At 55.0% G+C, this 26,698-nt stretch overlaps 3 protein-coding genes across 10 annotated transcripts in view; all 3 read left to right on the forward strand.

Moving 5' to 3' along the window:
* Plekhm2 (pleckstrin homology and RUN domain containing M2) overlaps positions 1-15,212 on the forward strand; it is a 43,358-nt gene extending 28,146 nt beyond the window's left edge. For 4 of the 6 annotated variants that reach the window (XM_087906928.1, XM_087906932.1, XM_087906927.1 and 1 more), the window contains 15 exons: positions 816-1,002; positions 2,787-2,846; positions 5,840-6,068; positions 8,077-8,931; positions 9,070-9,139; positions 9,267-9,357; positions 9,599-9,663; positions 10,001-10,089; positions 10,649-10,781; positions 11,033-11,223; positions 11,785-11,850; positions 12,513-12,672; positions 12,893-13,072; positions 13,151-13,267; positions 14,264-15,212. In XM_087906928.1, the coding sequence (XP_087763054.1) occupies positions 816-1,002; positions 2,787-2,846; positions 5,840-6,068; positions 8,077-8,931; positions 9,070-9,139; positions 9,267-9,357; positions 9,599-9,663; positions 10,001-10,089; positions 10,649-10,781; positions 11,033-11,223; positions 11,785-11,850; positions 12,513-12,672; positions 12,893-13,072; positions 13,151-13,267; positions 14,264-14,401 (2,631 nt within the window). In that variant the 3' untranslated portion in view covers positions 14,402-15,212. The remainder of the gene's footprint in view (positions 1-815; positions 1,003-2,786; positions 2,847-5,839; positions 6,069-8,076; positions 8,932-9,069; positions 9,140-9,266; positions 9,358-9,598; positions 9,664-10,000; positions 10,090-10,648; positions 10,782-11,032; positions 11,224-11,784; positions 11,851-12,512; positions 12,673-12,892; positions 13,073-13,150; positions 13,268-14,263) is intronic. The other 2 variants (XM_087906931.1, XM_087906929.1) reach the window with 1 other exon arrangement.
* A 1,907-nt stretch (positions 15,213-17,119) lies between these two features.
* Slc25a34 (solute carrier family 25 member 34) lies at positions 17,120-21,689 on the forward strand. Of its 3 annotated transcripts, none has more exons than XM_085690322.2 (6): positions 17,120-17,427; positions 17,527-17,700; positions 18,336-18,401; positions 18,485-18,637; positions 19,392-19,526; positions 19,966-21,689. In XM_085690322.2, exons 1-6 carry the CDS (start codon positions 17,302-17,304, stop codon positions 20,146-20,148), a joined length of 837 nt encoding a protein of 278 aa, XP_085546448.2. In that variant the 5' UTR covers positions 17,120-17,301; the 3' UTR covers positions 20,149-21,689. The 3 variants fall into 3 exon arrangements, with proteins under 3 accessions (XP_085546448.2, XP_087763059.1, XP_048282603.3); XM_087906933.1 differs by having other exon boundaries at positions 17,120-17,409; positions 17,563-17,700; XM_048426646.3 differs by having other exon boundaries at positions 17,121-17,700.
* Positions 21,690-22,108: 419 nt separating this feature from the next.
* Tmem82 (transmembrane protein 82) lies at positions 22,109-26,305 on the forward strand. Its single transcript, XM_048426644.3, has 6 exons — positions 22,109-22,398; positions 22,578-22,650; positions 22,809-22,983; positions 23,654-24,071; positions 25,359-25,549; positions 25,807-26,305. Exons 1-6 carry the CDS (start codon positions 22,311-22,313, stop codon positions 25,930-25,932), a joined length of 1,071 nt encoding a protein of 356 aa, XP_048282601.3. The 5' UTR covers positions 22,109-22,310; the 3' UTR covers positions 25,933-26,305.
* Positions 26,306-26,698: the final 393 nt, after the last annotated feature.

Consider the following 26,698-nt stretch of genomic DNA (forward strand, 5'->3'; position numbering starts at 1 on the left):
CTTCCGAACTACAGTAGCAAATCATAGACAGCGAAGCTGCAAGCCAGAGGAAGTGGCTATACAAGGACAGTGACCCCAAAGAGGCCAGAGCATCTCAGAGGCTCGGCAAGATTAGTGCAACTGCCCCATCTGGTCACACCCTTTCCCTGCTCCGGCCCTAACAGACCGAGGTGGGATTCAGCAGTGGTAGAAACAAGAGAAAGAGAGATTTTAATGCTGAGAGCTATCAAGGGAACATTAGCTGCTCTGGCTGGATTCCTGCGACTCTTTTTCCCTCCTTTTTTGGGCACTGTGGATGGAACCCAGCCACGCATGCATTCGGATGAGCTTCGCACTGCGGACATCCTGTACATCCAAGGCTTCCAAACTCTTTCCTTACTCCTTGGGGCAGCTACTTCCCAATTAACTTCTAAACACCTTGATTTCCTTAAGAAAGAGAGCGTGGGGTGTTGGGTGGGTATTGTGTCTGTCTGTCTGTCTATGCTGTGTATGTATCTGTGGGATCTGTCTGTATGTGTGGAATGTGTGTGTGTGTGGTTTGTGTATGTTTGTGGTGTGGTGTGTGTATGTGGTATGTGTGTCTGTCTGTGGGTGAGATCTGTGTGGTTTGTGTATGTGGCATTGTGTGTGTGTGTGTGTGGTATGTTTGTGGTGTGTGTGTGTGTGTGTGTGTGTGTGTGTGTGTGTGTGTGTGTGTGTGTGAGATCCCCATCTTACGTCCTGTCCTGATTCTGGTGACTACTTGCCAAGCCTTGTTTGCTGGCTCCCCTGAGGTTCCTATCTGACGCCTCTTCCTTCCTCTTCTGTCTCCCCAGGATGCCCCTTACTTAGATCTGGCCCCCTACATGCCTGATTACTACAAACCTCAGTACCTGTTGGACTTCGAAGACCGCCTTCCCAGCTCAGTCCATGGCTCAGACAGCCTGTCCCTCAACTCCTTCAACTCTGTCACCTCCACCAACCTGGAATGGGATGACAGTGCCATTGCCCCATCTAGTGAGGGTAAGTGGCCCCAGCGCAAAAGGAACTAGGCCTGTGCCCTGAAGTGACCTCTGGAGCCTCCCAAGACCAGCTGGGAGACAATGTCTCTGGTGTTTGAAATTCACAGTTGAACACAGCTGATCATTTCCGAGATCTTCATTTCTGTGGTAACTTTAAAAAAAAAAAAAGCAAATATCAGGCTCTATGAACCTTCCTAACCTTTCCAGAAGTTTCTAGCCTCGTGCCCAGGGGCAGTCTTCTGAACAAGGAGGGATCACAGCAATGCACCCTCGAAACTTGCCTGAGTCAGGGCTGAATCAGCTGCCTGGGGAAGGTTGTCGTGCAGCAGGTTCTACGGAGAGACTGTGCAAGCCCAGGAGAGACAGACAGGCAGTCTGAGGGGGCAGAAACCCTCATGGTTTCTTGGGCAGTTCCTCTAGTACCCCTCCATGGGTCAGACAAGCTATAGGTGGGTCCTTTCAACTCAGATCAATTACTAGTTAACCCTGACTTCCTCAGATCTTAGGCGTTGGCGTTCATAACCCCGTCCATTGCCCCTGCCTCAGTGAGATCTAGGTTGCCTTGATCTGACCTCATTCACTCAGCCTAACCTCCTGGGAGGTGGCTCCAAGAACTCACTTGGCTCCCATGGTCGCCTCTCTTGAGATCTGGCCTTCCTCATTCCTTGTTTCTGCTTGTGCTGTGGGTCATGTATCCCACTTTCAGACTTGCTTCAGCAAGATTTGCATTGCAGGAGTTCAGTGTAGCTGAGGGAGTAGAGTGCTGGTCCAGCGTGTATGCAGCCATGGGCTCGACCCCAGCACTGTATAAACCCAAGCCTGTGGCGGGTGAGATGGCCTGGTCGCTCAAAAACACTTGCCACGCCACACACACACCCAACAGCCTGACTGACCCTGGGAACCCACCATGCCACACTCTCTGTGACACACGCAAGCCCGTGCTTACACACACACACACGCACACACACACACACTCTCGACAGCCTGACTGACCCTGGGAACCCACCATGCCACACTCACTGTGACACACGCAAGCCCGTGCTTACACACGCACACACACATACACACACACACTCTCTCGACAGCCTGACTGACCCTGGGAACCCACCATGCCACACTCACTGTGACACATGCAAGCCCGTGCTTACACACGCACACACACACACACACCTGACAGCCTGACTGACCTTGGAAACCCACCATCCCACACTCACTGTGACACACGCAAGCCTGTGCTTGCACATCACACACACACACCCCTCAGGCTTGATGGGGCACACCTGTAATCCCAGCATTTAGGGAGCAGTCAGGAGGATCAGAAGTTCCAGGTCATCCTCTTCTATGTAGTAAGTTCAAGACCAGCCTGTGCTACATGAAAAAACTAATAGTAAAAAGATTTGCCTGCTTATTTGCTTATGGAATAAGTGAAGACGCCGCTCAGTCTTCGTGGGTGGACCTCATGGAGTCAGAGGGATGGACAGGCCTTGAGGAAGCAGCCAGGCCATCTGTGGATGGAGGTTATACCGTCAAACTCTAGCCAGAGGGCGGGACTTCATAACCTCAGGGCCACAGGGGGAAGGAAGGCAAGGGGACTCAGGTTCTTGTGTGCCAGAACAGACTCTGGGTTGGGAAGGAGTGGCCCTCAGGACAGCCGAGGTCACAGTCAGCTTTTAGAGAAGGTGTACCCAGTTCTTCCCCCTCTCTTCTCCCGTGTCTCCCGCCTGCTGCCCTGACCTCCTTCCACTGCCCGTTTCTAATCTTGAGTTTTGTCCCTCGTTTTTATAGATTATGATTTTGGAGATGTGTTTCCAGCAGTGCCGTCTGTACCCAGCACAGACTGGGAAGGTGGGACAGAGTCCTCTGTGACCCTCTTTTCCTGTTTTGCAACGTTTCCACGCCGAGCTTGCTGCATGTTTCAGAATCAGCTCCTTATTACTTTTAACATTGCCCATGGTCATAACGATGCCACAGCTGGTGTTCGAGTAGGTGGAATTCTGCAGTAGGGGAACTTGGCTCGTAGGAGCCTCAGGAGTCACTAAGTGACTGTTGCCCAAACACCAAGCCACCCTCCTGATTCCGAGGCCAGTCGTTATGCTAATGGTGTGGATGAGTGACCTGGCTCACTGGAGCGCAAACCTGTTCCATAAAAGCGATGCTTTGAGATACAGGTATTGTAAGCTTCCATCCACCACATGAGCATCCAGGGGAAAGATGAAGGCTCAGTCCTTTCAGGCTGTCCCAAATGGGTTGAGATCCAAGTGAGGAAACTGCCCCGGCAAAGCCAAAGATCTCTACAGGGAGTCAACAAAATGGTTTGGCAAGTAAAGGCACTTGCCACCAAGCATGCCTGCTTGAATTCCTTCCCTAGAAGCCTCATGGTGGGAGGAGAGAATCAATATCCCCAAGATGGCCTCTGGCCTATATGTACACACACAGCATCCTCTGACCTCTGTATCCATACATACACAGCATCTTTTGACCTCTACATGCACAGCATCCTCTGACCTCTGTACACACATGCACAGCATCCTCTGACCTCTGTGTACACACACACACACAGCATCCTTTGATCTCTGTGTACACATACACAGCGTCCTTTGACCTCTATGTACACACACAGCATCCTCTGACCTCTCTGTACACACACAAGCATGCCCCACCCCATAAATTAGTCAATGTGAAAGCTTCCGGCAAGGAGATTCTCTTTGAACTTTTAAAGTGGTTGAACTTCCTATGCTGCCCTCTGGACATCAGCATTGTGGGGGCATTTTTTCTGCCTGGGACCCATGCCTGGGCTTGGACAAATTCACACGGTGATTTAAAGGTTTCAGGACTTACAAGTAGAGTCTCTGTTTGATATGGTAAATGTTTGCTCCTTAAATCTAAGACTATCCAACACTCCCTTCCCAAAAAGCTCCTGCCCCAGGTACCCCTTCTTGCCAGAGGTGGGGTTCCCTCTGAGGGTTCCCCTTGAGGGTTATCTCTGAGCAGTGGACAAGAGCTAATGTTTCCCGTGGGATGTGAGTGTGAACTAGCTTAGCTTGGAGAGACATGGGCTCCAACAGAGTGGTAAATTGTGTCGCTCGGCCAAGAAGGTAACTGTGAGGAGTGTGTCTGAGAGCAGGTAGTGTGAGACCCGGAATTCCACCTTAACATCCTTTCTCCTCTCGGCCTCTTCTGAAGCGTATTGTCGGCGTTGGTTTTTAACTCTGACTCTAACCACTAACCCTTTCCTGGCACACTTTACAATCACTTGACAGGCAGGCCATGACCTCTGACCTTCCTCTGCAGCCCTGGGGTAGTTCTTGCACAGGAACTAATGGCCCAGCTTGCTCAGGCTGGGCCAGACCCAGGCAGGGTTATATTCATGGCAGCAGTGACTCTCCAAGTTCTTCAGCACCATGGAAACTCACCCAACTAAGGCCCCAGTGTCTCCTTGAGCCTGGAAGAAAGCAAGTTTTTTTTTGGGGGGGGGGCACACAAATCCAACCTTGGGACCCTGAGCAGGTCTGGGTAGGGTGATCCACGGTCTTAAGCTTATTTATAAAATGCTAAGCATCCAGGCTCCTACCACGTCCTGGGGTCTGTGTTCCCTCTCATGACCCCTCCACAAGCAGCTGCAAGTACTGAGAGGAAGCACGGGGTAGAAATCTCTGCCCCTGTGAGAGCCTCTGTGGGGCCAGAAGGCGTGGTTTCCTCCTTCTGACCCTTCGTGAGGCAGGAGGACTGCTGATTGTCCCAGGCCAGGCAGGGCTACATAGTGAGACCCTCCCATCTCAAAAAGATAAAAATGAGAAAAGACAGACCCTTAAAACAAGAGAAACAAAGTACTGTGTCAGCCAGCAAGTCCCAGCACTTCCGGTGTGCTTCGGGAAGCGTGTTCCTCCCTTCGGCACAGCTAATGCCAGCGAGATGTGCACTGCTAGAGTATGTGTGGCCTGTCCCACCCGCTGGTCCCAGGCCTCAACTCTCTGCCTGGGCAGCTCCTATCTGCTGCCAGAAAAGTGGCCCCCTGTACTTGCCACAGTGCTGCCCCCCATCCACCTAGTCCAGTAAGTTAGAATGGGGGGTTTGGAGGAGGCCAGTTAGACCAGCTCCTCACTGAAAGGCAGCAGCATCCTCCAGCTCGGCCTTAGAGGGGTCCCCCAGGAGTGCTGTTGGATTTAGGGGAGAAAAGTCAATATCCTCCCAAGAGCCTGCAAAGTGTCTTGGGGGCAGCCCCTTGCACCCCTTCCTCTCTGCATCTCATCCTGTTGTCCCTGATCCGTCTGTCACTGTTCTCTGTGGTGTTGGGTCCTGCGTTCCCCTCCCCAGCCCATGCTTTTGTTTTCCTGGTCTCTTCTGCTCTTCCTGCTTCCTTTGTTCCCTGGTGTCTGCAGGGGAGGGAGCTTGCAGAGGGCTTTCGGTATCACTTTGTACTTGGAGTGGTGTTGAGGGGCTGCTGGGCACCCCCAGTTCTCACAGGAGAGGACTCTGAGGTTATCCTAGGAGGTAGGCAACCTGTCTGCTCTTGGGGCCCCAGCCACCCTGGGAGCGTGAGTCACCCTGCCCAGGGCTTAGGTCTAGAAGTTGTTTCACACTGTGAATCCTTTCACACTGAACTTGGCTAAGTGTGAGTGCTAAGGGCTCCCAGTGGCAGAAAAGAGGGCATCCCCATCATTTGGCTCCAAAAGCATCAATTGCATGTCCTAAGGGTTGGGACTGCCGCTCCTGAACTAGGGCCACCGTGGTCAGGCTTCCCTGGGAGGAACTTGCCCACCTCCCCTGAGAGAAGGCATCCTCTGGGGCCCAGTTGGTAGCTGATGGGCTGTCTGTGTCTTGTCTCTTTGTCCTTACAGATGGAGACCTCACAGATACCATCAGCGGCCCCCGCTCCACTGCCTCGGACCTGACCAGTAGCAAGGCATCCACCAAGAGCCCCACGCAGCGCCATAACCCCTTCAATGAGGAGCAGCCTGAGGCTGTGTCATCGTCTGACACCACCCCAGTGCACGCCACCTCCCAGGAGAAGGAAGAGGCCCAGACCCCAGACCAATCAGATGCCTGTACGGAGCTTGAAGTCATCAGGTCAGCAGGGAGGGGCCTGGAAGAAGGTGGGTGAGCACCTAGTGCCCAGCGTCCACCTCTGGGCTCACCATGTAGTCCAGGGCAGACGGGCTGTCCCAAGGGCAGAGGACATCACTGAGACTTAAGACCCAGCCCCTTCACACCTTGTACGGTTTTTGGGCCACAGGGATCAGAAGATCTGTCCCAGGCAGGCTGCTGTAACCAAGTGCAGAGACAGGTGGCAGAAATAGCAGAAGGGTGGACTTTTTTTGGTCCACAACAGGGTTTCTTTGTGTAGCCCTGGCCATCCTGGAACTTACTATGTAAACCAGACTGGCTTCAAACTCAGATCCTCCGGCCTCTGCCTCCTGAGTACTGGAATTAAAGACATGCACCATCTCACGGGGCCACATCAAGTCTTTATTCTGGAGGCCGAGGTGAGGGTGCCACACCTGCAGTCCCTGGGAGGAGGACCTTCTCCATGTTCTCACGTGTTCGTCTTGTGTGTGTTCTCGTGTCGGAATGGAGACGCCTCTCTTTTGTAAGGACCATGGCCCCATTCAGAGGGCTCTGCCCCATGACCTTAGCACCTCTCAGAAGCACTCCTTTTGACACCATTACCTGGTCAGTGTTCGCCTTGAGAGGGACACAAGCATCCATCTTGGAGTAAGCCCTGGAAGTACTGGCCTGGGCAGCAGCCATCGCTGGCTGGCCTCTGGGCGTTTTGTTTAGCCCAGCCAGGGCCAGAAACCACCTTGGGGTCAGCCACCTTCCCAGGAGTATTTGCTCTGTTAGGTTTGTTTGTAAGACAGGGCCTCACTATATATGTGTGAACCCCAGGTTGGACTGAAACTTGCCATCCTCCTGCCCCAGCCTCCCAAGGCTGAGAAGTCAGCATACATTCTGAGATGTCTAGTTTTGGTTCATGTCAAACCTGCTTCATGGTTCATGTCCTTGACACATGAACAAAGTTATGCAAGGGAGGGTGGAGGGGGCTCTTGACCAGAACCATCTCAGCTCTCTGGCCTCCCTGGGGCCTACTCTGAGAGCTCTCCATAGCCCATCATACCTGCTGGCCTGAGGCAGGAGCATTACTTCCTAGGGTCTGGGCTTGGGACACACACACCCACACAGGCGCGCGCGCACACAGACACACACACACACACACCTGCTCGCGCACACACACACACACACACACACCTGCTCACACAGACTCTCGCTGAGGTTGGTTAAAGTACACAGGAGCTTTAGAGACTCAGCCCTGAAGCCGGGCCCGCTCAGCCATCTTAGAACCAAAAAGTAAAGCCGAGACGGTAGACCCAGAAACTCTGAGTAAAGCCAAGATGGTAGCCCCAGATGGTAGCCCCAGAACCTCGGAGGCACTTCGGAGCACATCATTTATTTCCAATGGTACCTAACGGAAAGATCTGTTCACATCCTAAGGGTAGCACAGAATCGTTGGTCCAGCTAACCATGGCCTAAGTTTATTTCCTGGACAGGCGTGGCAGCTCAGCGGGGCTCGTTTTGCTTTATTTTGTTTTCGGAGACAAGGTCTCACTAAATAGCCCTGGTTAGCCTGGAACTCAGTTGTAGATCAGGCTTGCCTCAAATGACCTCCTACCTCTGCCCCCCGAGTGCTAGGAATATAGACTTGTGCTACCAGGCCTGACTTAGCTCAGATTTTTTTTCCCCCTCTTTTTGTTTTTGAGGTGGGTCTGACTGTGTAGCCCAGGCAGGCCTTGTATTCACAATCCTCCTGCCTCCACCTCCCAAGTGCTGGGATCATAAGTTTGCACTAGCAGGTCTGGCTGCTACCTCAGCTCTATCAGCTAGAATGTGTAGGCCTGCTCAGGAGCCATTCCTGCCTCTCTTGGCTGTCTCTCCTACTCATCTCTGCCAGTACCAGAACACCTTAGGTCTCTCACCTCGTATTGCCCAGGGCCATATACCCCCCAGACTGCCTCTCTGACCCAGCCTGTACACAATGGGTACTAAAGCATTAACTCCCTTCCTGTCACTGCCGTCACAGGGTCACCAAGAAGAAGAAAATTGGTAAGAAGAAAAAGACCAAATTGGACGAGGAAGCAAGCCCGCTGCACCCCACCTCTAGCCTCCAGACATGTTCTAGGCAGGGGGATGGTGACGGACTTGTGGGCACCCCAAACCTGGGGCGGGACTTGCCAGCTACTGCACTTGCCTCCCCGCAGGAGCAAGGGGAGGGGCCCAGCAGTGCAGCTGAGAGCAGTGAACACTCCGAGCTCAGCCAGATGGGCTTGTTAATCCCGGAGATGAAGGACACCTCCATGGAGTGCCTGGGACAGCCCCTGAGCAAGGTCATTGACAAGCTCCATGGACAGCTGGACCCAAGCACGTGGTGCTCCCACATTGATCCCCCGGATCAGTCCTTTCGGACCGGCTCTCCGGGGGAGGCCCCGGAGAAACCACCATTTGGCGACTTTAGTGAGGGGCTTCCAGCCCCAATGGACTTCTACCGCTTTACGGTCGAGAGTCCAAGTACTGTTGCAGCAGGTGGCAGCCACCATGACCCTGCAGGGCCTAGCCAACCGCTGCATGTTCCTGGTAGCCCTGCGACTGCTGTCCAAGAAGAGGAGGGAGGAAGAGGAGAGGGACAGGCACCTAAGCCCTTAGAGGACTCGCAAGGGGAAGCTCAGCAGCCGGAGCCTCAGGAACAGGACGCCCAGTTGCCACTGGCCTGCCAGGAGCCTGTGACTGAACCCGTGTCCCAGCCTGAACTTGGAACCCAGGAAGCCCTTAGCAAGCTCAAGCGAGACCAGCCCAGTCCGTGTCTGAGCAGCGCCGAGGACTCCGGGGTAGACGAGGGTCAGGGGAGCCCTTCAGAGATGACTCACCCCTCTGAGTTCAGGTGAGGCTGTCTTAACGTGGTGCAGGATCTGCCAGTCCAGCAGGGATGGGAGGTCTAGCCTGCTGGTGGGAGATGGAAAGGCGTGTGACCCCTCGTCTGACCCCCGCTCCTCCCGACCCTTGTCCCTGTCTGTCACAGAGTAGACAACAATCACTTGCTCCTACTGATGATCCATGTCTTTAGAGAAAACGAAGAGCAGTTGTTCAAAGTAAGTCCCCGAAGTGGGGAGCCATCGAGTGACCAGCAAAGGCGGGTTGGGACACCCACACTCCTCAGTGTGCTTGCGCGTCCGGCAGGGCAGGAGCTCGAGCTGACTCCTGTTTGCTTCGACTTAGATGATCCGGATGAGCACAGGGCACATGGAGGGCAACCTGCAGCTGCTGTACGTGCTACTCACAGACTGCTACGTCTACCTGCTTCGGAAAGGTGCCTGCCGTCCCAGGCCAGAGTGGGTGGGGTTGAACTCCGCTCCCCCATCCCCCTACCCCCACTTTAAGCATATACTAATGGCAAGGTGTCCCCGGGAGGGACTGCTAGCTGGGCTACACACCCGTTCTGTTGTGGCTTCACCTTGCTGGGTACGGAGGGGGCTGGGTCTTAGAAAATGGGGCTGGGGGACGGGAAAAAGACCAGCCAGGGTAATGGGTACTGTGCTCTCCTCTCTCAGGGGCCACAGAGAAGCCATATCTGGTGGAAGAAGCCGTTTCTTACAATGAACTTGACTATGTGTCGGTGAGTACAGACTCTGCAGAGGGTGGACCCGCCTAGGGATGCGGCTTCTCAGGCCACCCATGCTCAGAGCTGCAGAGCAAGGTCCATCCTGGGTGTGGGCACCAACATCCAGAGGCCTTTGTGCACATGCAGGAGACAGGAGTCAAGTGTGAAAGTGCCTCTTCCTGATCTCTGACAATCTTCCCTAACTCATGAGAGACTTCAGATCTTGGTCAGGGGCCTTCTTAGTAGTGACCCCAAACGTGCAGTTTCTCCCTTCCTGATCCCAGCCAACCCTCAGTCTGGCCACGTTGCCCCTTATGCTGGGCAGTGACAAGCCCTGTGTGGTTTCTGGCAGGTTGGCCTTGACCAACAGACCATCAAGCTGGTGTGCACCAACCGCAGGAAGCAGTTTCTGCTGGACACGGCTGACGTGGCCCTGGCTGAGTGAGTGTCAGCTCCTACCCCTCAACGGGACAGAGGGGTCAACATCTGCCATGGCCCTGGCTAGGGGTAAAAACAGACACCAAACTATTCCCCTAAGAGCCTGCGGTCTCGTTACAGAGGCAGGGAAGTCGACGGTCACTGGCCAGCTGACTTGTGTCAGCCCAGGTGACCTCAGCCCCCAGGACCCTTGGAGAGGAAAGGAGCTGGTGTGAGGTCCAATGGGAGGGGAGACCCAGGAGCCAGGCTCCTGTCCTGGACTACAGACATGAGAATTACATGCTGAGGTCTTAACTGTCTGATTGGCGTGGTCAGGTCCTACTGGCCAACACTTTGGCTAGTCTCTCTTTACTTTCAGAATCCAGGGCCCTTTGGACACTAGGAATGGTCAGGCCTTTTCTGGGCACCATCCAGGGATGCAGGGTCCACCACTGCCCTGATTGCAGCATCTTCAGCCCTTAGTTACTGTTAGCCCTCTGGGCCAGGAGTTCTCAGGACAAAGCCCTGACCACTGAGGACCTGTCCCCAAGGCCTCTGACAGCAAACTGCACTCCCTGCACAGGCTCTTCTTGGCATCTTTGAAGTCAGCCATGATCAAAGGCTGCCGGGAACCACCCTACCCTAGCATCTTGACTGATGCCACCATGGAGAAGTTAGCACTGGCCAAATTTGTCGCTCAGGAATCCAAATGTGAGGTCAGTGACTGGGGAGGAAACTCCAGTGGAACGCTAACATGGACCTGCCTTGGATTAAGGCTGAGTAATACAAATGGTGCCCTTAGCCTTTCCCGGTCACCTCGCGGGGAGGGCTTTCCTCCTGGGCCGTCCTCTTGCCCACTTGGCTATGTCCTGAGGTTACTTTGCTATCACTGTCCCTGGGGCTGGGTTATGGGTAAGCTGAGGCTCTGCCAAGGCCTTATCTGCCCTGTCTGTTGCTGAACCTCCAGGCATCCACCGTGACTGTGCATTTCTACGGGCTTGTGCACTGGGAGGACCCCATGGACGAGGCCCTGGGCCCTGTCCCCTGCCAGTGCTCACCCCACGAGGACACCATCACCAAAGAAGGTGTACTGCACTACAAGGCTGGCACCTCCTATCTGGGCAAGGAACACTGGAAGACCTGCTTCGTGGTGCTCAGGTGGGAACCTCCACAGCGGTGGGCCCAGGGGATGTCAGGTCCCTAGCATGAGAGGCCCAAGGGCAGATGCCTCCCTTCTCCACAGTGTTGTGGGTTAGTTTTTCTGTCCAGCCAGTTCTCAGGGCACAGATTCCCAAATGCCCGAAACCAGCCCTGGTGCCAGACCTTCAGCTGTGCCCAGGGAGGGGCAGTGTTCTCCCCAGCCACTCTCAGATTCCTTTTGTAACCCCTCCCATAGGAAGCAGACCCCAGCCAGGTGGTGGTGGCGCCCAGAATTTGAGAGGCAGAGGCCAGCAGATCTCTGTGAGTTCAAGGTCAGCCTGGTCTACAGAGCGAGTGCCAGAATAGGCTCCAAAGTTACACAGAGAAACCCTGTCTCAAAAAACCAAACCTTAAGAAAAGAAAAGGGAAGGAAGGAAGGAAGGAAGGAAGGAAGGAAGGAAGGAAGGAAGGAAGGAAGGAAGGAAGGAAGGAGGCAGATCCCTGGTTCCTAGCCAATTTATAAGGGACCCCTGGGATCTTCTTAGCCAGGCCTCACCTCATTGTATTGTGACTCTACAGCAATGGGATCCTCTACCAGTATCCTGACCGCACTGATGTCATTCCCCTGCTCTCGGTGAACATGGGGTAAGTATCCCAAGAAAAGGGTATGGGGCAGGTGTTGTGGCTAGGTGTCCTGTTTGGAGTCTGCTCTAATTGAGTCCAAGGCCGAGAGCTCTCTGTCCTTCTGCCCTTCTCCCTTACCCAGCAGCCCCCAACTAGTGTCTTGGGGTTCACAAGCTGTAGAGAGCCATGGAGGCAGGATGAATGAGGAGGCACCCTTTGCCTAGGGAAGGGAGCCCCACCCCCACCCAGTGAGAAGCAGACTGCAGAGGAAGTGGATGAGTGGCCCCTGGTTCTGAGCAGGTGCCGTGAGTGGCTGTGTACCCTCTCACCTGGCTATGTTCGGGTACCCCAAGGGCTCTTGGCACTTCTGGAGATACAGGTTGTTATGCAACCAGGAACAGTGGGACACTTCTAATGCGACATGGAAGGTAGAAGCAGGAAGATCAGAAAGTTCCAGGTTATCCTCTGCTACATAACAAGCTCCAGGCTAGCCTGGGCTACATGAGACCCTGTCTCAAAAGAAACAAAACAAAACTGCTACACAGAAATGGTGGGGTTGCCAAACACACGTCAATGTCCCTAGACCCAGAGTCTGAGGCCTGGTGTCTGCACACCCCAGCCAGCGCCAAGGTCTCCCGCTCCAGCCTCATCACCTACCATTTCACCCTCCTCCTCTGGCCCAGGGGGGAGCAGTGCGGTGGCTGCCGGAGATCCAACACCACAGACCGGCCCCACGCCTTCCAGGTCATTCTGGCTGACCGGCCCTGCCTGGAGCTGAGCGCCGACAGCGAGGCTGAGATGGCAGACTGGATGCAGCATCTCTGCCAGGCCGTGTCCAAAGGAGTAAGCGTCCCTGCTTCCACCATCAGCCTAGCCTGGGAGGGCCAAGATGGGAGACCCCCAGGGCACAGCCCAAGAATGAACACAAGCTCAGGGGACTGTAGCCTGAGCCATTCTCCCCTCCTCTCCCTACACTGCTAAGGTAGACAGTCTGATAGGGGATTCCTGGTACAGGTCACCCTGCAGAAACAGGCTTCCTCTCCCATCTTCTGCCAATATCCAGGTCATACCCCAGGGGGTGGCCCCCAGCCCCTGTATCCCTTGCTGCCTGGTAATCACCGAGGACCGCCTCTTCACATGCCATGAGGATTGCCAAACCAGCTTCTTCCGCTCCCTGGGCACGGCCAAGCTGGCTGATATCAGTGCCATCTCCACAGAACTGGGCAAGGAGTACTGCATCCTGGTGAGTTGGGTGGGAACAAGGGCACAGGCTCCACCCAAGGAAATCCACGCATGCTCACCCAGGACCTGCTGTCCCTAGGAATTCTCCCAGGATAGCCCACAGCTGCTCCAACCCTGGGTCATCTATCTGAGCTGTACTTCCGAACTGGACCGCTTCCTGACTGCCCTGAGCTCTGGATGGAAAGCCATCTACCAGGTAGGTACCTAGCAGTTCTTGGGGCCTTACCTCACCTGCAGGGTTCTGGGGGCAGCAATTCACAAACATCACTGAGACACAGAAACTTAGGGCCAGAGCGGCATGTCCTGATATCAACTAGTTTGTCAAAGCTAAAAATGGCACCAGAAGCTGTGGGGGCCTGGTGAGACCCAAGACAGGAGCTCCTCTTCCCCAGAGTCCTGGAGAGGTAGTAGCTTTTGGTTTTTGTTTTGTTGTGGTTGTGGTTTTTTGTTTTTTGTTGGTTTGTTTTTGAGACAAGGTCTTACCATGCAATTCTGACTAGTCTAGAATTCACAGGGAACCCTCTGCCTCTTGTTGTCTTGGGTAGCATGTGCTATGACCATGTTGCAAGGAGACCGCTTGTTGATTCCTGGCTGCTCAGCCCCGAAATAATCACACATAAACTGTATCAATTAAATCTTGGCCCATTAGCTCCAGCTTCTTATTGGCTAACTCTTACATATTAATTTAACCCATTTCTATTAATCTGTGTATTGCCACGAGGCTGCAGATTACCAAGTAAAGTTCCTGTGTCTATGTCTGGCCAGGTTACATGGCTTCTCTCTGACTCCGCCTCCTCTCTCCCAGCATTCAGTTTAGTTTTTCCCACCTAGCTAAGTTCTGCACTGCTGTAGGTCCAAAGTGGTTTCTTTATTAACCAATGGTATCCACAGCATACAGAGGGGACTCCCATATCACACCACACCCAGGGAGAGGTTCTGTTTTGCACGCATGTGCTCCCTGCCCGCTGTGGTTCTGGAGGAGCTCTACACTGAGCCTGAGATGAAGAACAGGGATAGAAACGTGCCTAGTGAATTCCAGGTAGAGCTGAGAGCTTGGGCTCTGCGAGCAAAGCAAAAGAGATACTCATAACATGGACGATGTTCCTAAAGGGGTGTGTAGAACCCCAAAGGTCTTCCATGGCTCCTGGGGGCGCACCCTACAGCCTTTATTGTTCCTGCTTGTCTGCCACAGGTAGACCTCCCTCATAAGGCAATTCATGAAGCTTCCATCAAGCAGAAATTCGAAGACGCCCTGAGCCTCATCCATAGCGCCTGGCAGCGAAGTGACAGCCTCTGTCGAGGGAGAGCCTCCCGGGACCCCTGGTGCTGAGGCGTGGCCGGGCAGCATGTACACTGTGCTGTGCTACTATGCTGTTTCGGATTCAGGTGTCCTCAGGCCTCTACAGCCTGCTCCTGCTTGGGGCGTCAGAACCACTAGTATGGCTTGAGACAGGGATCCAGAGTGGGTGCCTAGCACTCTGGGAGTCCCGCCCAACGGGGAGTGACTAGAGGTCACTGGGGCGAAGGTCTGAGCCCTGTGGGCTCTGTAGACACACGGTGTTCCCTGGGCCACCTTTCGAGTCCTTTCCATCTGCTCAGGGTGGCCATGAGAATAATAGCATCCACTGAAGGGGAGCAAAGAGACCAGGAGGGCGGGTATGCCATCTTCTTTTCCTGGGCCAGGGGCCTGGGCAGATGGTCAGGGCCCCCTGGGGGTCGTGAGTGCCCAGCCATCCTTGTTCGTTTTTGAACAGTCCTCACTGTGCAGGAAAGTGGAAACACTAGGTATCTGTGCATGCCTCCTCTGACACACCCACCCCGCACAGTGGCCTGCCTCACACGGCTCATGGCTGCCGGGAGGCCCTGCATGTCCACAGCCCTGCCTCTCCTCTTTCTCAAGTACAACAGAGCTTGGAGGAGCCAGGGATCCGGATTCGTTGGCGCCTCTTGCCAGGAGCAAAGGAGAGGGACTGAGAGAGCAGAGCCCATGAGCCTGGTGGCTACTTTGACACCTGACTGACCCCAGGCTTGGCTAGAGCTGGCCCTTCTTAAGGTCTTTGTTGGATCCCTCTGGGGATGGGTCAGATGGATTGGACTTTGTCTTTTTTTTTTTTTAAATAAAATTGACGTTATATTGCTGAGACTTGTCACTGGCCCTCTTTAAGCGTGAGATGGGGAGGGGAGGACAACATATTCATTGTACGTTCTGTACCCAACAAACTGCCAGAGTATCAGAGAATCAGAACCAGAGTAGGGTGGTGGTGGCGCACGCCTTTAACCCCAGCACTCAGGAGGCAGAGAGGCAGGCTGATCTCTGTGGGTTCTAGGCCAGCCTGGTCTACAGAGTGAGTTCCAGGACAGCCAGGGTTATACAGAGAAACCCTGTCTCGGGGTAAAAAAAAATAAGAAGAATCAGAACCAGGTCTGCCCCAGCTGCTTCCATGGTTCTACTGCCTGGAGGAGAAAGGCCCAGGGGGTTCTGGGCCTTTCTGTTTCCTACATGGCCACCAAGAGTGGGAGCCTGGTGGTCCGGTTGTTAAGGAAAATGCCTAAAACCACAAAAGTTCCTCTTCATAGTGACCCTTACCTTCCCAGCCCTCCCACCAAGGACTCTGCAGTTTTGGGTGAACCAGGCTGAGGCACTAGAAGTTGGAGAATGAGGAGGGTATGGACCTCTTCTATGGGAGGCACTGTTCGAAGCAGGCTCTTCACACATCAGTCCCCCCAAAGGAGACCCCTCCTCCCCCTCATCAGCAGCACCTTTATCCACAGTCTGATTCCCCGAAATCTAAAATAGGAAAGGGAAAATTCTAGAAATGAGCGGTTGTAAAGTTGTGAGTATGTGCACTGGGTTGAGTGGGGTGTGCAGTGTGGCCGTTGTCCAGAGTGTCTGTCCTTAGTTTCAGAGCAGCTGGTGCTGGAGCAGGATTTGTGTTCAAGTAACCAGCCTTTTTTTATTCAATAATGGCTCCCAAAGAAGTTGTCCTCTGACCTTTATACACATCTGTGTCCTGTGTATATCCCCTTACACACACACACACAGGCTAGCCTAGGCTCTAAGCTATAGTGAGACCCTGTCTCTGGCTTCCATGGACACCAGCTACACACAGAGATAGATGTGGACAAAACACCCTATACATAGACATGTAACAATAAGTGAAAGTGGGCACGGACGTGCCTGCTTGTACTGTCTGCCCTCGGGTGCGGGGCAGAGGCAGCTGGAGACTGGCATGAGTTTGAAGGCGGCCTGGGCTGTCTGCTGAGTCCTGGCCAGTCTGGAAATGAGACCCTGCCCCACATAAAACAGCCTCATCGACAGGGCTCTGGGGTCCTCTACATTCCCTCTTATCGAAAAGCAGCCATAAAAGCTGGGCGGTGGTGGCACACACCTTTAATCCCAGCACTTGGGAGGCAGAGGCTGGTGGCTCTCTCAAGGCCAGGCTGGTCTACAGAGTGAGTTCCAGGACAGCCAGGGCTACATAAAAACAAAACCAAACAAAACTAAAAACTAAAATAAAAAGTTGGGCGTGGGAATGGTGGTGCACACCGTTAATTCCAGCACTAGGTGGCAGAGGCAGGCGAATCTCAATACTTGATGCCACTTTGGTCTACAGAGCTGTTTCAGGATAGCAAAGGTTACATAGACCTTGTCAAAAAAAAAAAAAAGCTAAAAATTAAGTGAAACTTAAAGAAAGGAAGGAAGGGAGGAAATGGAGCCATAATCTGAGGGAAGCAGACTGGAAGACTGAGGAATTCACACAGGCTATGGCGGATGCAGAGACGGGACAGTTGCTGGTCTGTACAGGTAGCCTGTGCCTAGGGCCAAGCTGTCACATGCCCAGGGCTTTAGCTTGTGCCAGACAGGGACTAGAGATGGGACAGAAGTCTAGAGGACAAGGAGGAACACTTGTTTGGCTCTCTCTTCCTGCCGCTCCACTCTCCTTCCAGTCCCTTGTGACCTTTACTCCAGATCCCAGGGTCAGGCCCGCCTAGCCAGCAGCAGCTGGGATTGGCCCGAGCCAGAGGAGGTGTGGCCAGACTCCCACAGCCCCAGTGTGCTGAACAACAGGTGGAGTTCCAAGACACACCACGGGCCTCCAGTCACCGACAAGATCTGTCCTCTAGACATGGCACTGGGCCCCCTCGGTCCCCAGGCCTGCGGCCACTCATGGGTGCAGACAGCCTAGACACGGCCACCTATGGCCTGTGTTTTGGCTGATCCAAGCACAGATGGCTCCTGCCACGGATGCAGGGGATATGGTGACCCCAACTGTGGACCTGGTGCTAGGTGCCTCAGCCTGCTGCCTGGCGTGCGTGTTCACCAATCCCTTGGAAGTGGTAAAGACTCGTCTACAACTGCAGGGGGAACTGCAGGCCCCGGGCACTTACCCGCGGCCCTACCAGGGCCTTGTGTCTTCTGCTGCAGCCATTGCCCGGGCAGATGGCCTTTGGGGCCTGCAGAAGGGGCTGACGGCTGGCCTTCTCTACCAGGGCCTCATGAATGGTGTCCGCTTCTACTGCTATAACCTGGCATGCCAGGCTGGCTTCACCCAGCAACCAGGGGGGACTGTGGTCGCAGGTGCTGTGGCTGGGGCACTGGGAGCCTTTGTGGGAAGTCCTGCTTACCTGGTGAGTTCTCTGTGGCCCTGGGTTGGGCGGGGCAGGCTGGGAGGAGATTGTTTCATAGGACTATCAGGCTCATATCTGGAATCTGCCCTTGCTCAGACAACCCTTGCTCTTTTGGGGCCCATGCCCACTGGTCTTAGCCAGGAGACGGAGCAGGCTATGGAGGAGGTAGACCCTAGTCATTTGCTTGTGATTAGTTCTGCATAGCCTGGCATATGGTAGGAGTAAAAGCTTCAGCTGAGTGTGAGCTGTTACGTCCTGATCTGGCCACTGAAGTACTACTCTGTCCTTGAGAGAGGGGTAGGACAGAGGCCCAAAGAGCTACTGAAGAAGCTTGAAGCCAGTGGTGTTAGAACATGCCTTTAATCCTAACACTCGGGAGGCAGAGGCAGGTGGATCTCTGTGAGTTCGAGGCCAGCCTGGTCTTCAGAGTGAGTTCCAGAACAGCCAGGGTTACACGGAGAAACCCTCTCAAAAGAGAACCAAAATAAATAAGTGAACTCGAACCTACTGAGACAGCCCCCAAGCTTCAGGTGTGAACTGAGGGATACCATACAGGAGAGGGGCTCAACCGTGCCCAGCTCATTTCCCAGTCTCTACCCTAAAGCCCCTCCCCCCCATCTGCTCTGGACTCCCAGGTCAAGACCCAGCTGCAGGCCCAGACAGTGACTGCTATGGCCGTGGGGCATCAGCACCAGCATCAGGTAAAACATCTCCCCAGAACCCTGGGCTCCAGGCTGTGCAGGACTGCGGCTCTCTAATGACCCACACCCTTTCTTCCCTGCAGAGCGTCCTGGGTGCCTTGGAGACCATCTGGCGCCAGCAGGGCCTACTGGGGCTGTGGCGGGGTGTGGGCGGGGCTGTGCCCCGAGTCACTGTGGGCTCAGCTGCCCAGCTGGCCACCTTTGCATCCGCTAAGGCTTGGGTACAGGAGCAACAGGTAAGGGGCTGGGGACGCTGTCCAGACAGGGAGTGGGAGGGCCCGTGCCTCTTTCACACACACGGGTGGTGACAGATGGGGTCTAGAATAAAGCCTGGTCTTGCTGAACGTGGTAAGACACATTTCCATTTCCTAAGACTTGGAGTGTTGAGGGAGGGGATCAAGAATCTTAAGGTGGTCCTCAGCTACTCAGGGTTTAAAGTCAGTCTAGGCTACTTACATGAGACCCTGTCAAAAGAGAGGAAGACAGGGGAAGGGAGGAAGGAGAGAAGGAGGGGGAGACAGAAGGAAGAGAGAAGTCATGGGAGGGAGGTGAGAGATGGAGGAAGGAGAGGGGAGTCACAGCTAAGAACAATGTTTCTGAGCTGTAATCTCAGCACTTAGAAGGTGGAGGCAGGAGGATTGCAATTGGAGCACAGCCTGCTGCATAGCAAGACCTGTCTCAACAAACAGAAACAGAGGCGGGGGAGGAGGGAGGAGGAGATAGGGAAGGGAGGAGGAAAATAAAGTTGTTGGCTCTGCCACTATAGTTGTGTCCTAGCCCTTCTGTCCAACAGGAGCTGGGGGTCATCAGTGAACCCTGAAACCATGGAGGGACACAGGGTTGGTGTTGGGGGCTGGGAATGGCTGGAGAGGTCTGATTTGCTCACCTACCCAAAGCCATCCAGCCCTGGTGGGCTTGGGGCAGGGAGAGCCCAGCACGGGTGAGCGGAGGGGCAGTGGGCGGGGTCAACAGCCTGATCCATCCCCACAGTGGTTTCTGGAGGACAGCTGGCTGGTGGCCCTGGCTGGAGGCATGGTTAGCAGTGTAGCTGTGGCTGCAGTCATGGCTCCCTTCGACGTGGTCAGCACTCGACTATACAACCAACCGGTGGACAGAGCTGGCAGGGTGAGCAGGGGACAAGGAAATGTAGGCTGTGGGGCGATGGGACACACACACACACACCATATTCACAACACGGTAGCATGCATGTCCTAAGTCCTCTGACTGGATCTTATTCTATTTCCTGATGAGGAAATCAGCTCAGAGAGGTCAAGTGGAGGCTACCGAGAGGGTCAGCGGGAGGGGCGGGATCAGAATCATGGCCTTCCTGTGCTAATGCCTGTGGGAAGTGTCAGGACAAAGATGACCGAGTGGGCTCTCCAAGCTGCAGCCCTGCAGGAGGCTGTCTGCCTGAGGGACGAGGGCCCTGCTAACACAGCAATGTATAATACGCCCAGGTCGTAGGACTGGGTGTTCCTTCTGATCCCACCGCTGGACACCCTTGTTTGTGTCACCTGGGACCTCTCAACTCTTGAGGTGACCCTCACCCTATGTTTATCCCCAGGGTCAGCTGTATGGGGGCCTCGCTGACTGCCTAGTGAAGATCTGCCAGCAGGAGGGGCCCCTAGCACTCTACAAGGGCCTAGGCCTTGCCTATCTGCGCCTGGGCCCCCACACCATCCTTAGCATGTTCTTCTGGGATGAGCTGCGGAAGCTGGCCACAAGGACCCAGCACCAGGGCACCTAGCCTTGTCCCTCATCCTACCACCAAGCCCGGCATTTGGTGGAAGCGATGGTCGGCTTCAGTAGAACTGGCTGCCCCGAGCCAGCTTGAGTCAGGCCCAGATCGGGGGAGTGAGTCGGGGTTGTGGACAACTGTGATCGACCGGAGCCCCAGGACTAGTTCACCCCAAGTCACTGCCTCTTCACCCTTTCCTCTCCTCTGGGTTACCATGCTCTGGCATATTGCCATAGTAGCACCCGCATAAAAGGTGCCCGTGAACAGAGCCACTCAGTGACACCGGCTCCTCCGTCCTCCAGCCGCGTGGGACCACACAATCCTTTCTGAGCACAAGGAAACTGAGACACCACTCTGGCTGGAGCCACACGGCTTTGTGGGGGCAGACACAGGACTGTGGTTTGAGTCTGCCCACCCCAATCCTCCGCTCTCAGCAAGGGAACTGTAAGGACCGTTGGGCCGCAGATCCCTCAGAAGCCACGGCACGTGAGGGAGACTAATGGTTGAGCCCCGAGGGAGGCCTTGGGGTCCCCAGACTCTAGCTGGTCAAGGCCAGTTAAGGAACAAAGTCCCAAAGCCTTGGCAGCTTGAACAACAAAAACATGTTTTCTTACTTTGAGAAGCCTGGAAGCCCAAGAAGGTACTGGCAGTGTTAGCATTTATTTCTGCTATTTGTACTGTGGTGAAACCAGGGTCTGGGCATATTAGTTACGTGATCGACACCCTTAGCTCAGGGCTTACTTCTCCAGAGGCCTCTGTCCCTGACTCTGAGCTGGGCAGCTTCCTCCCAGTCAGGCTGGGGACAGATCAGCCAGCAGTCTGCCTGGCCGGTACTCACAAAAGCCCTGGGTTCCATCCCCAGCACCGAATAAACTGGGCCTGATGGCACATGCCTGTGATCTCAGCGCTGCACACACAGGTAGAGCCAGGAGGATCGGGTGCAAGTTCATTCTCAGCTCCATGGTGAGTTTGAGGTCAGGCTGGGCTACGTGAGACCCAGAGAGAGGAGAGAGGAAGCGGGGGGGGGGGGGGGGAACAGAGAGAAGAGCAGAGTGGGGGAGAGAAAGAGGGATAAGGAAAGGGAGAGGCAGAGGGTCAGGGATGGGGAGAAGAGACAGGGAAACACAGTCATATTGGATAGGGCAGGCACAGGGACTGCATGTTAAATTAGAGGTAGCTACCACTGTCACCTCCTGAGAGACTGGGGTTAGGACTTCAGCACGAGTCTGGGAGCATCCCTGGGTTCAGACTTTTATTGAGGGCTTCACATTTGTGTACAACCAGAGGGAGCTCAGGAGATGGGGGCTCAGATAAGAGGGTGCCTGCCCACGAAAGTCACTGGGCAGTGCCACAGCCGGGTCAGCGACAGACTCTGGGCCCTTTCTCTGGACTGCAACCACACTCCAGGGGACTGTTGAGACAGGTGTATTGGTAAGCCCCCCAGTAACCAACTCCTCGGCCAGGCAGCTCCAAACACCTTCCCCAACCACATCCCAAGTGCGAAAAACCGCTCTAGACGGACACTCCAATAAAGTTTTCTATTTTGTGTACTTCCGCGACTCCCTTCTGCTTCCCTGACCCTGATTCCCAAACTCTCAGCTCTCAAGCCCTTTCTAGGAAGGCCCCAGAAACCAGCCACCACCTGCCCAGGTGAGGCCTGCCGCCTAGTGGACCCAAGAGGAACAGTATGTCCCAGAGGCAGGCGGCATTCTACCTGAGTCTTCAGAGGAGTCCAAACTCCTCTTCCCCTGAGGCCTATAGAAGTTAGACTTCTAGATCTCAGAGGGGGCCACAGAGGCTGTGCGGAAGACCCTGTGCTTTGGGAACTTGGGTGGAGTGCGGGTCACACCTGAGTCTGGGAAGGCCAGGTGAGCGGAGGGACTTTCGGAAGGCGTGGTGAGCTTGGCGGTCTAGCGGGGACAGACAGCACTAGAGTTAACTTCTTTGCCCTTCAGGCCTAAAAGAGAAGGCGGCAGCGGGCGGACAACACCCCCTTGATTTCCGCGGGCTGGACGGTCTAGGGCTTCTGACTCGCCTGCCCCGCCCCCAGGTCTTTGACCCTGTCCTAGTCCCTCCCCTGTCCTGTAGAGACACCTTTGACCGGTGATGTCACTGGGTCTGTCCCAGCACAGACCCGGCCCGAGGCTGGGGCTGGATTCCTGGAGGCTGCCATGTTCTCCCTCCCTTCCCTCTCCTCCTGGCTCCCCGGCCTCCCTTCCTTTGAGTGGGGTTTCAGTCTCTTCGACAGCCTCCTGCAAGGTGAGCGCCTCCTAGATGCGCATTGGGCTCCGCCCTCCTCGGGTGGGCGGGGTGCAGGGTGGGCCCCACCACCCACGTGTGGTGGGGGGCGGCTCCGCACCTGGCTGCCCCGTGCGCTAACCCTGCCACCTCCCCTACGATCCTAACGCCCCCCTCAACCTCTCCTTCGTCCGGCTCAGGCCTAATCGGGGCCCTCGGAGTCTCGGTTCTCAACAGTCTCCTGAAAGCTTACTTCTTCGTGGCCTGTGTCAAGTGAGTGCCCACGTCGGTGCCACCCAGCCCTACCCAGGCAGTTGGTCCCTGCGCGGAATCTGGCTTCCGCTAAGAGTGGGTCTGGGACCCTGGCATCCCTCCCAGGACCGGACACTGTGATCCCGCCTCCCAGCCCGCACCCCATTCTGCCCCCACAGTGACCCCCAGCGGCAGACCCATAAGCAGCGGCTGCGAGCGCAGTGGGCCTCCCTGGAGACAGTGCACCTGGCCGGTCTGACCCTGTTCCTGACCGTGGTGGGGGCCCGGGTGGCCGCCCTCGTGGTACTGGAGTTCTCCCTCCGGGCTGTGTCCACAGTGCTGTCGCTGGGCAAGGTGAGACTGCAGGTTGGGGCCAGTCTGGGCCACTTTCTTCCTCTGCATTGGAAAGTAGGGCTCTTTTCCTTCAGGTGGAGACCAGAGATTGTAGTTTGTCACCTGGAGTTTGGATTGCCAAAGTCACATCTCCATGGATCTCTATTCCCTACCCCCCACCCCGTAAATGTCAGTTCTGTGAGCTAGCAATGTGGTCCAGTTGGTAGAGTGCTTGCCTAGTGTGCACTAAGCCCTGGGTTTGATCCCCCTCTGTGTAAACCCAGGCATGGTGGCTCAATCCTGTACTCCCAGCACTTGAGAGAGGAGGAGGCAGGAGGATGAGTTGTTCAGGGTCATCCTTGACTATTGGGTTTGAGGCCACTTGGAACACATGATACCTTCTGGTCTCAAAAATAAAATAAAATAAAAAGTCCTGTGTTGCACTGGCTAGGTACCTTGTGGGGTTTGGCCCATATTGTCCTGACAGCTGTCCTGACCTGATCTCCACAGTGGGGAAACTGAGGCTCAAGGGAGCACATGGTTTCTCTGTGATCTATAGTCACCAGGGAGTAAAGTGTGAAATCAGGTCTTCAAGGCCCTGCGCCATCACTCTCCAGCCACAGATGGGCAAGAGAAACCCAGGTGCCGGTCTTCCCCAGTGCAGCCTAACCTGGACTCTTTTCCCCTGCAGGGCTCGGGGGACAAGGAGCGGCTCCAGCTCTTCTTGGTGTGTCAATTCTCGCTGGGCTGTGGGCTGACCTGTGGCCTGAGCTTCCTACAGGAAGGCGCCCCACACCGCACCCTGAACCTGCTGCTGAGCCTGGGGCTGGCTGCGCTGCTCGGCTTGGGTGCCCGGCACTTCCGTCGACACGTCTGTAGCCTCTATGAGCTGCACACTAGCCAGCGCTACTGCGGGGTCTGCTTGGGCCTGCTGACTGGCCAGCATGGCCTGCCCAGGCTCCTGGGTCGCACTCTGGCAGTGGCCTTTGCTGTGAGTGACCTGGCAGCTGTGGCCCTCATCAACCAGGACTTCCTGAGCACATCAGAGGCCGTGCGCTTTTGGACGCCACTCACCATTTGCTATACACTGCTGGTCATCTACATGCAGGGTGAGAGCCTCCGGGCTGGGGTTCTTTCCATTGGCCACACTCCCCTTGCCATCCCTGCCACCCTGTCCAGGGATGGGACTTGTACTTTACTGTGGGTGTACTGTAGGCTGCTCAAGGTAGTGTCGGGACATAGGAACTCTAAAGAGCTGGGACCTGGGCTGATCTAGTGGTAAGGTGAAGGGGATTATGGGCAGGAGAAATACCTGCCAAAGCACAGAGCAAGGGCAAGGCCATGCAGGAACACTGAGTGGCTCAGGGCTGTTACCCCAAGGGCAACAGGGATTGGGGCAAGGCTGGCCAACTTCAAAATGGCCTGGTCCAGCAGGGCAGTGGTGGGTGCAAGCCTTTAATCCCAGCACTCGAGAGGCAGAGGCAGGCAGATCTCATAAGTTCGAGGCCAGCCTGGTCTACAGAGCGAGTTCCAGGACAGGCTCCAAAGCTACAGAGAAACCCTGTCTTGAAAAACCAAAAAAGAAAAAGAAAGAAAAACCTGGTCCAGCTTGGCTGGCCAGGGTCCTAAACAGGAGAGAATGGCCCGTCAGGTCTGACCTCTAGGAAGAACCTCCTGGCTGCAGATGGGAATTGGTTGGACGTGGCAGAGCCAGGAAGGGTAGTCCAGGCAATAGGAACAGCAAGTGTAAAGACCCTGAGGGGATAGGCTAAGCTTGGCAGGCTCCATGTGCAAAATGAGAAGCCAGGATGCCTGACTCTGTAAGTAAGGGGAGCATGGGTCAGAGACTGGCTGAGGATGGGGAAGTGGACTTGAGCAGAATCAAGCCTGACCTCGAAAGACAAGGCTTGGATTCAAATTCTACTCTAAAAGCCATAGGAAGCCCTGGGAGCATTCTCAGCAGAAGAATAGTGTCATCTTATTGACGTGTTTAGGTCACTTTAGCGGGTCAGTAGAACTTATTCAAGAACAGAAGAGCCCCATGAATGAACTTCAGCAGGAGGGGGAGGTGAGGGGAACCAGGGGGTGGGGGGCAAGAGAGTGGGGCGTGTGCCAGGCAGAAGTGGACCGGGCTGCGGGTGAACCAGACTCACGGGCAGAAGAGGAGAATCTTAGGTTCTTGCCATCAGCTGGCAAGGGGCTCTGTACTCGACCAGAGAGAGACTTAAGGGTGATTAATAAGTCTTGTGGGTGCCCAGAGAGGGGAGCTGGGGTGCAGAAAGGCAGTCGGGGAAGGTGATACTGTCCCTGGGGAAGGCGGTTGAGAAGTGGGACAGGCTGGCCCCAGCTGACCTCCACAGGGTGCTGTCTGAGACAGTGGCAAATATATTTCACAGAGGAGCAGCGGCAGCATCACTTCAGCCTCCAGGGCCAGGTCCAGACGGTACTGGTGCGCATGAGTGGCCTCTTCATTTTGTTGATAACTGTGGGCCGATGGCTGGACCTCCTTGGTGTCTTTGTCTCTCTTCTGGGTGAGCTGTGGTGCATGGCAGGTGTTCGCATCCTAATCGACCTCTGCCAGATACAGGTAGGCACCTCCATGTGACCCCAGCTTCCCACCCTGCTTCCAAGGCTCCCAGCACCTCCAGAGGCCCAAGTTTAACAAGGGCTGTGTTGACTGGGGAGAGTATGAGACCCAGGTGTCTTTTAGGTCACTAGGAGTGGGGAAGTGGGTGCCAGGGACCATTCCAGCTGGCACCCCAGGGTCCCAGAGGGTTAATATGGTTCTGTTGATAATGGACCTGAGACTAACGGGGGAATGTGTCCCTTCTGACCCTCCCCCAGGGCTTTCCATCCCAGAGGCCTACAGTAACAGCAGCAGCAACACCAGGAAAGGTATCAACAGTGTCAGATCCATGCGAGCCCCGGCCTTCCACACCTGCTCTGTCCAGAAGCCAGGCCCCCTCCTGACCTGCCCTACGGAGGACGCAAAGTCAGTCTCAGGCCTGTCTGTACAGGCTGACCAGCAAGGTATTGACCACAAGATGTGGCCTGGAGACTGGGTGACAGAGCTGGTCCCCACCTAGAGTCCAGGGCAGGCCATGGGGGTCCCTGGAGAAAAGGGACGGCTAGGGCTGGGGACCTGGGAAGGTGGGGACATGGAGGCCTCTGTGTAAATCCCTCTCCGATGAAGATGGGCAGTGGATACAGTTTCATCAGACCCACCCTTCCTGGCCAGGCAGGAGGACAGCCGACAACTGTGCCCTCAGAATGGTTCCCTGTCCACTTGCCACCCCTCCCCCACCTTGCTCCTTTCCACAAACAATAAAGTTGCTTTTCTCAACCTGTGTTGAGGATTACAGAGCTGTAGAAAGAAAAAAGAGGCTTCCCAGGACCCACAAAAACCCTCTTTTGGCAGGGTTTTGGGATATGAGACTCAAGCCTGCCTCTGCCCTGGGTCTTCTGGAGGCCAAGGATACAGGTTGAAGTTCCCAGGTTCTTGGTCCCAGGACAAAGAATTGGACAGCAACACATGGTTATCAAGATGGTTGGGAGCTGGAGATGGCTCAGGGTTAAGAGCGTGTAGTGCCCTTACTCCCCGGATCCTATTTCAGGCAGCTCATGACTGTCTGGAGGAGGTCCCACAGGCTTCCTCCCTTGGACACTTGTATTCATGTTCATAGACACACACACACACACATATACACAGAATTTTTTTTAAGGATTTATTTATTTA

The sequence above is a fragment of the Myodes glareolus genome, chromosome 6 (assembly GCF_982192425.1).
Source record: "Myodes glareolus chromosome 6, mMyoGla1.1, whole genome shotgun sequence".
NCBI classification, from domain to species: Eukaryota; Metazoa; Chordata; class Mammalia; order Rodentia; family Cricetidae; genus Myodes; species Myodes glareolus.

Bases quoted from the DNA above. Each gene is read 5' to 3' on its own strand.
- Slc25a34 (XM_048426646.3), top strand. From the start codon at position 17,302: ATGGCTCCTGCCACGGATGCAGGGGATATGGTGACCCCAACTGTGGAC. The intron at 18,402-18,484 runs GTAAAACATCTC...TCTTCCCTGCAG, and splicing joins GGCATCAGCACCAGCATCAG to AGCGTCCTGGGTGCCTTGGA. The intron at 18,638-19,391 runs GTAAGGGGCTGG...CCATCCCCACAG, and splicing joins CTTGGGTACAGGAGCAACAG to TGGTTTCTGGAGGACAGCTG.
- Tmem82 (XM_048426644.3), top strand. From the start codon at position 22,311: ATGTTCTCCCTCCCTTCCCTCTCCTCCTGGCTCCCCGGCCTCCCTTCC. The intron at 22,651-22,808 runs GTGAGTGCCCAC...CTGCCCCCACAG, and splicing joins TTCTTCGTGGCCTGTGTCAA to TGACCCCCAGCGGCAGACCC. The intron at 24,072-25,358 runs GTGAGAGCCTCC...TATATTTCACAG, and splicing joins GCTGGTCATCTACATGCAGG to AGGAGCAGCGGCAGCATCAC.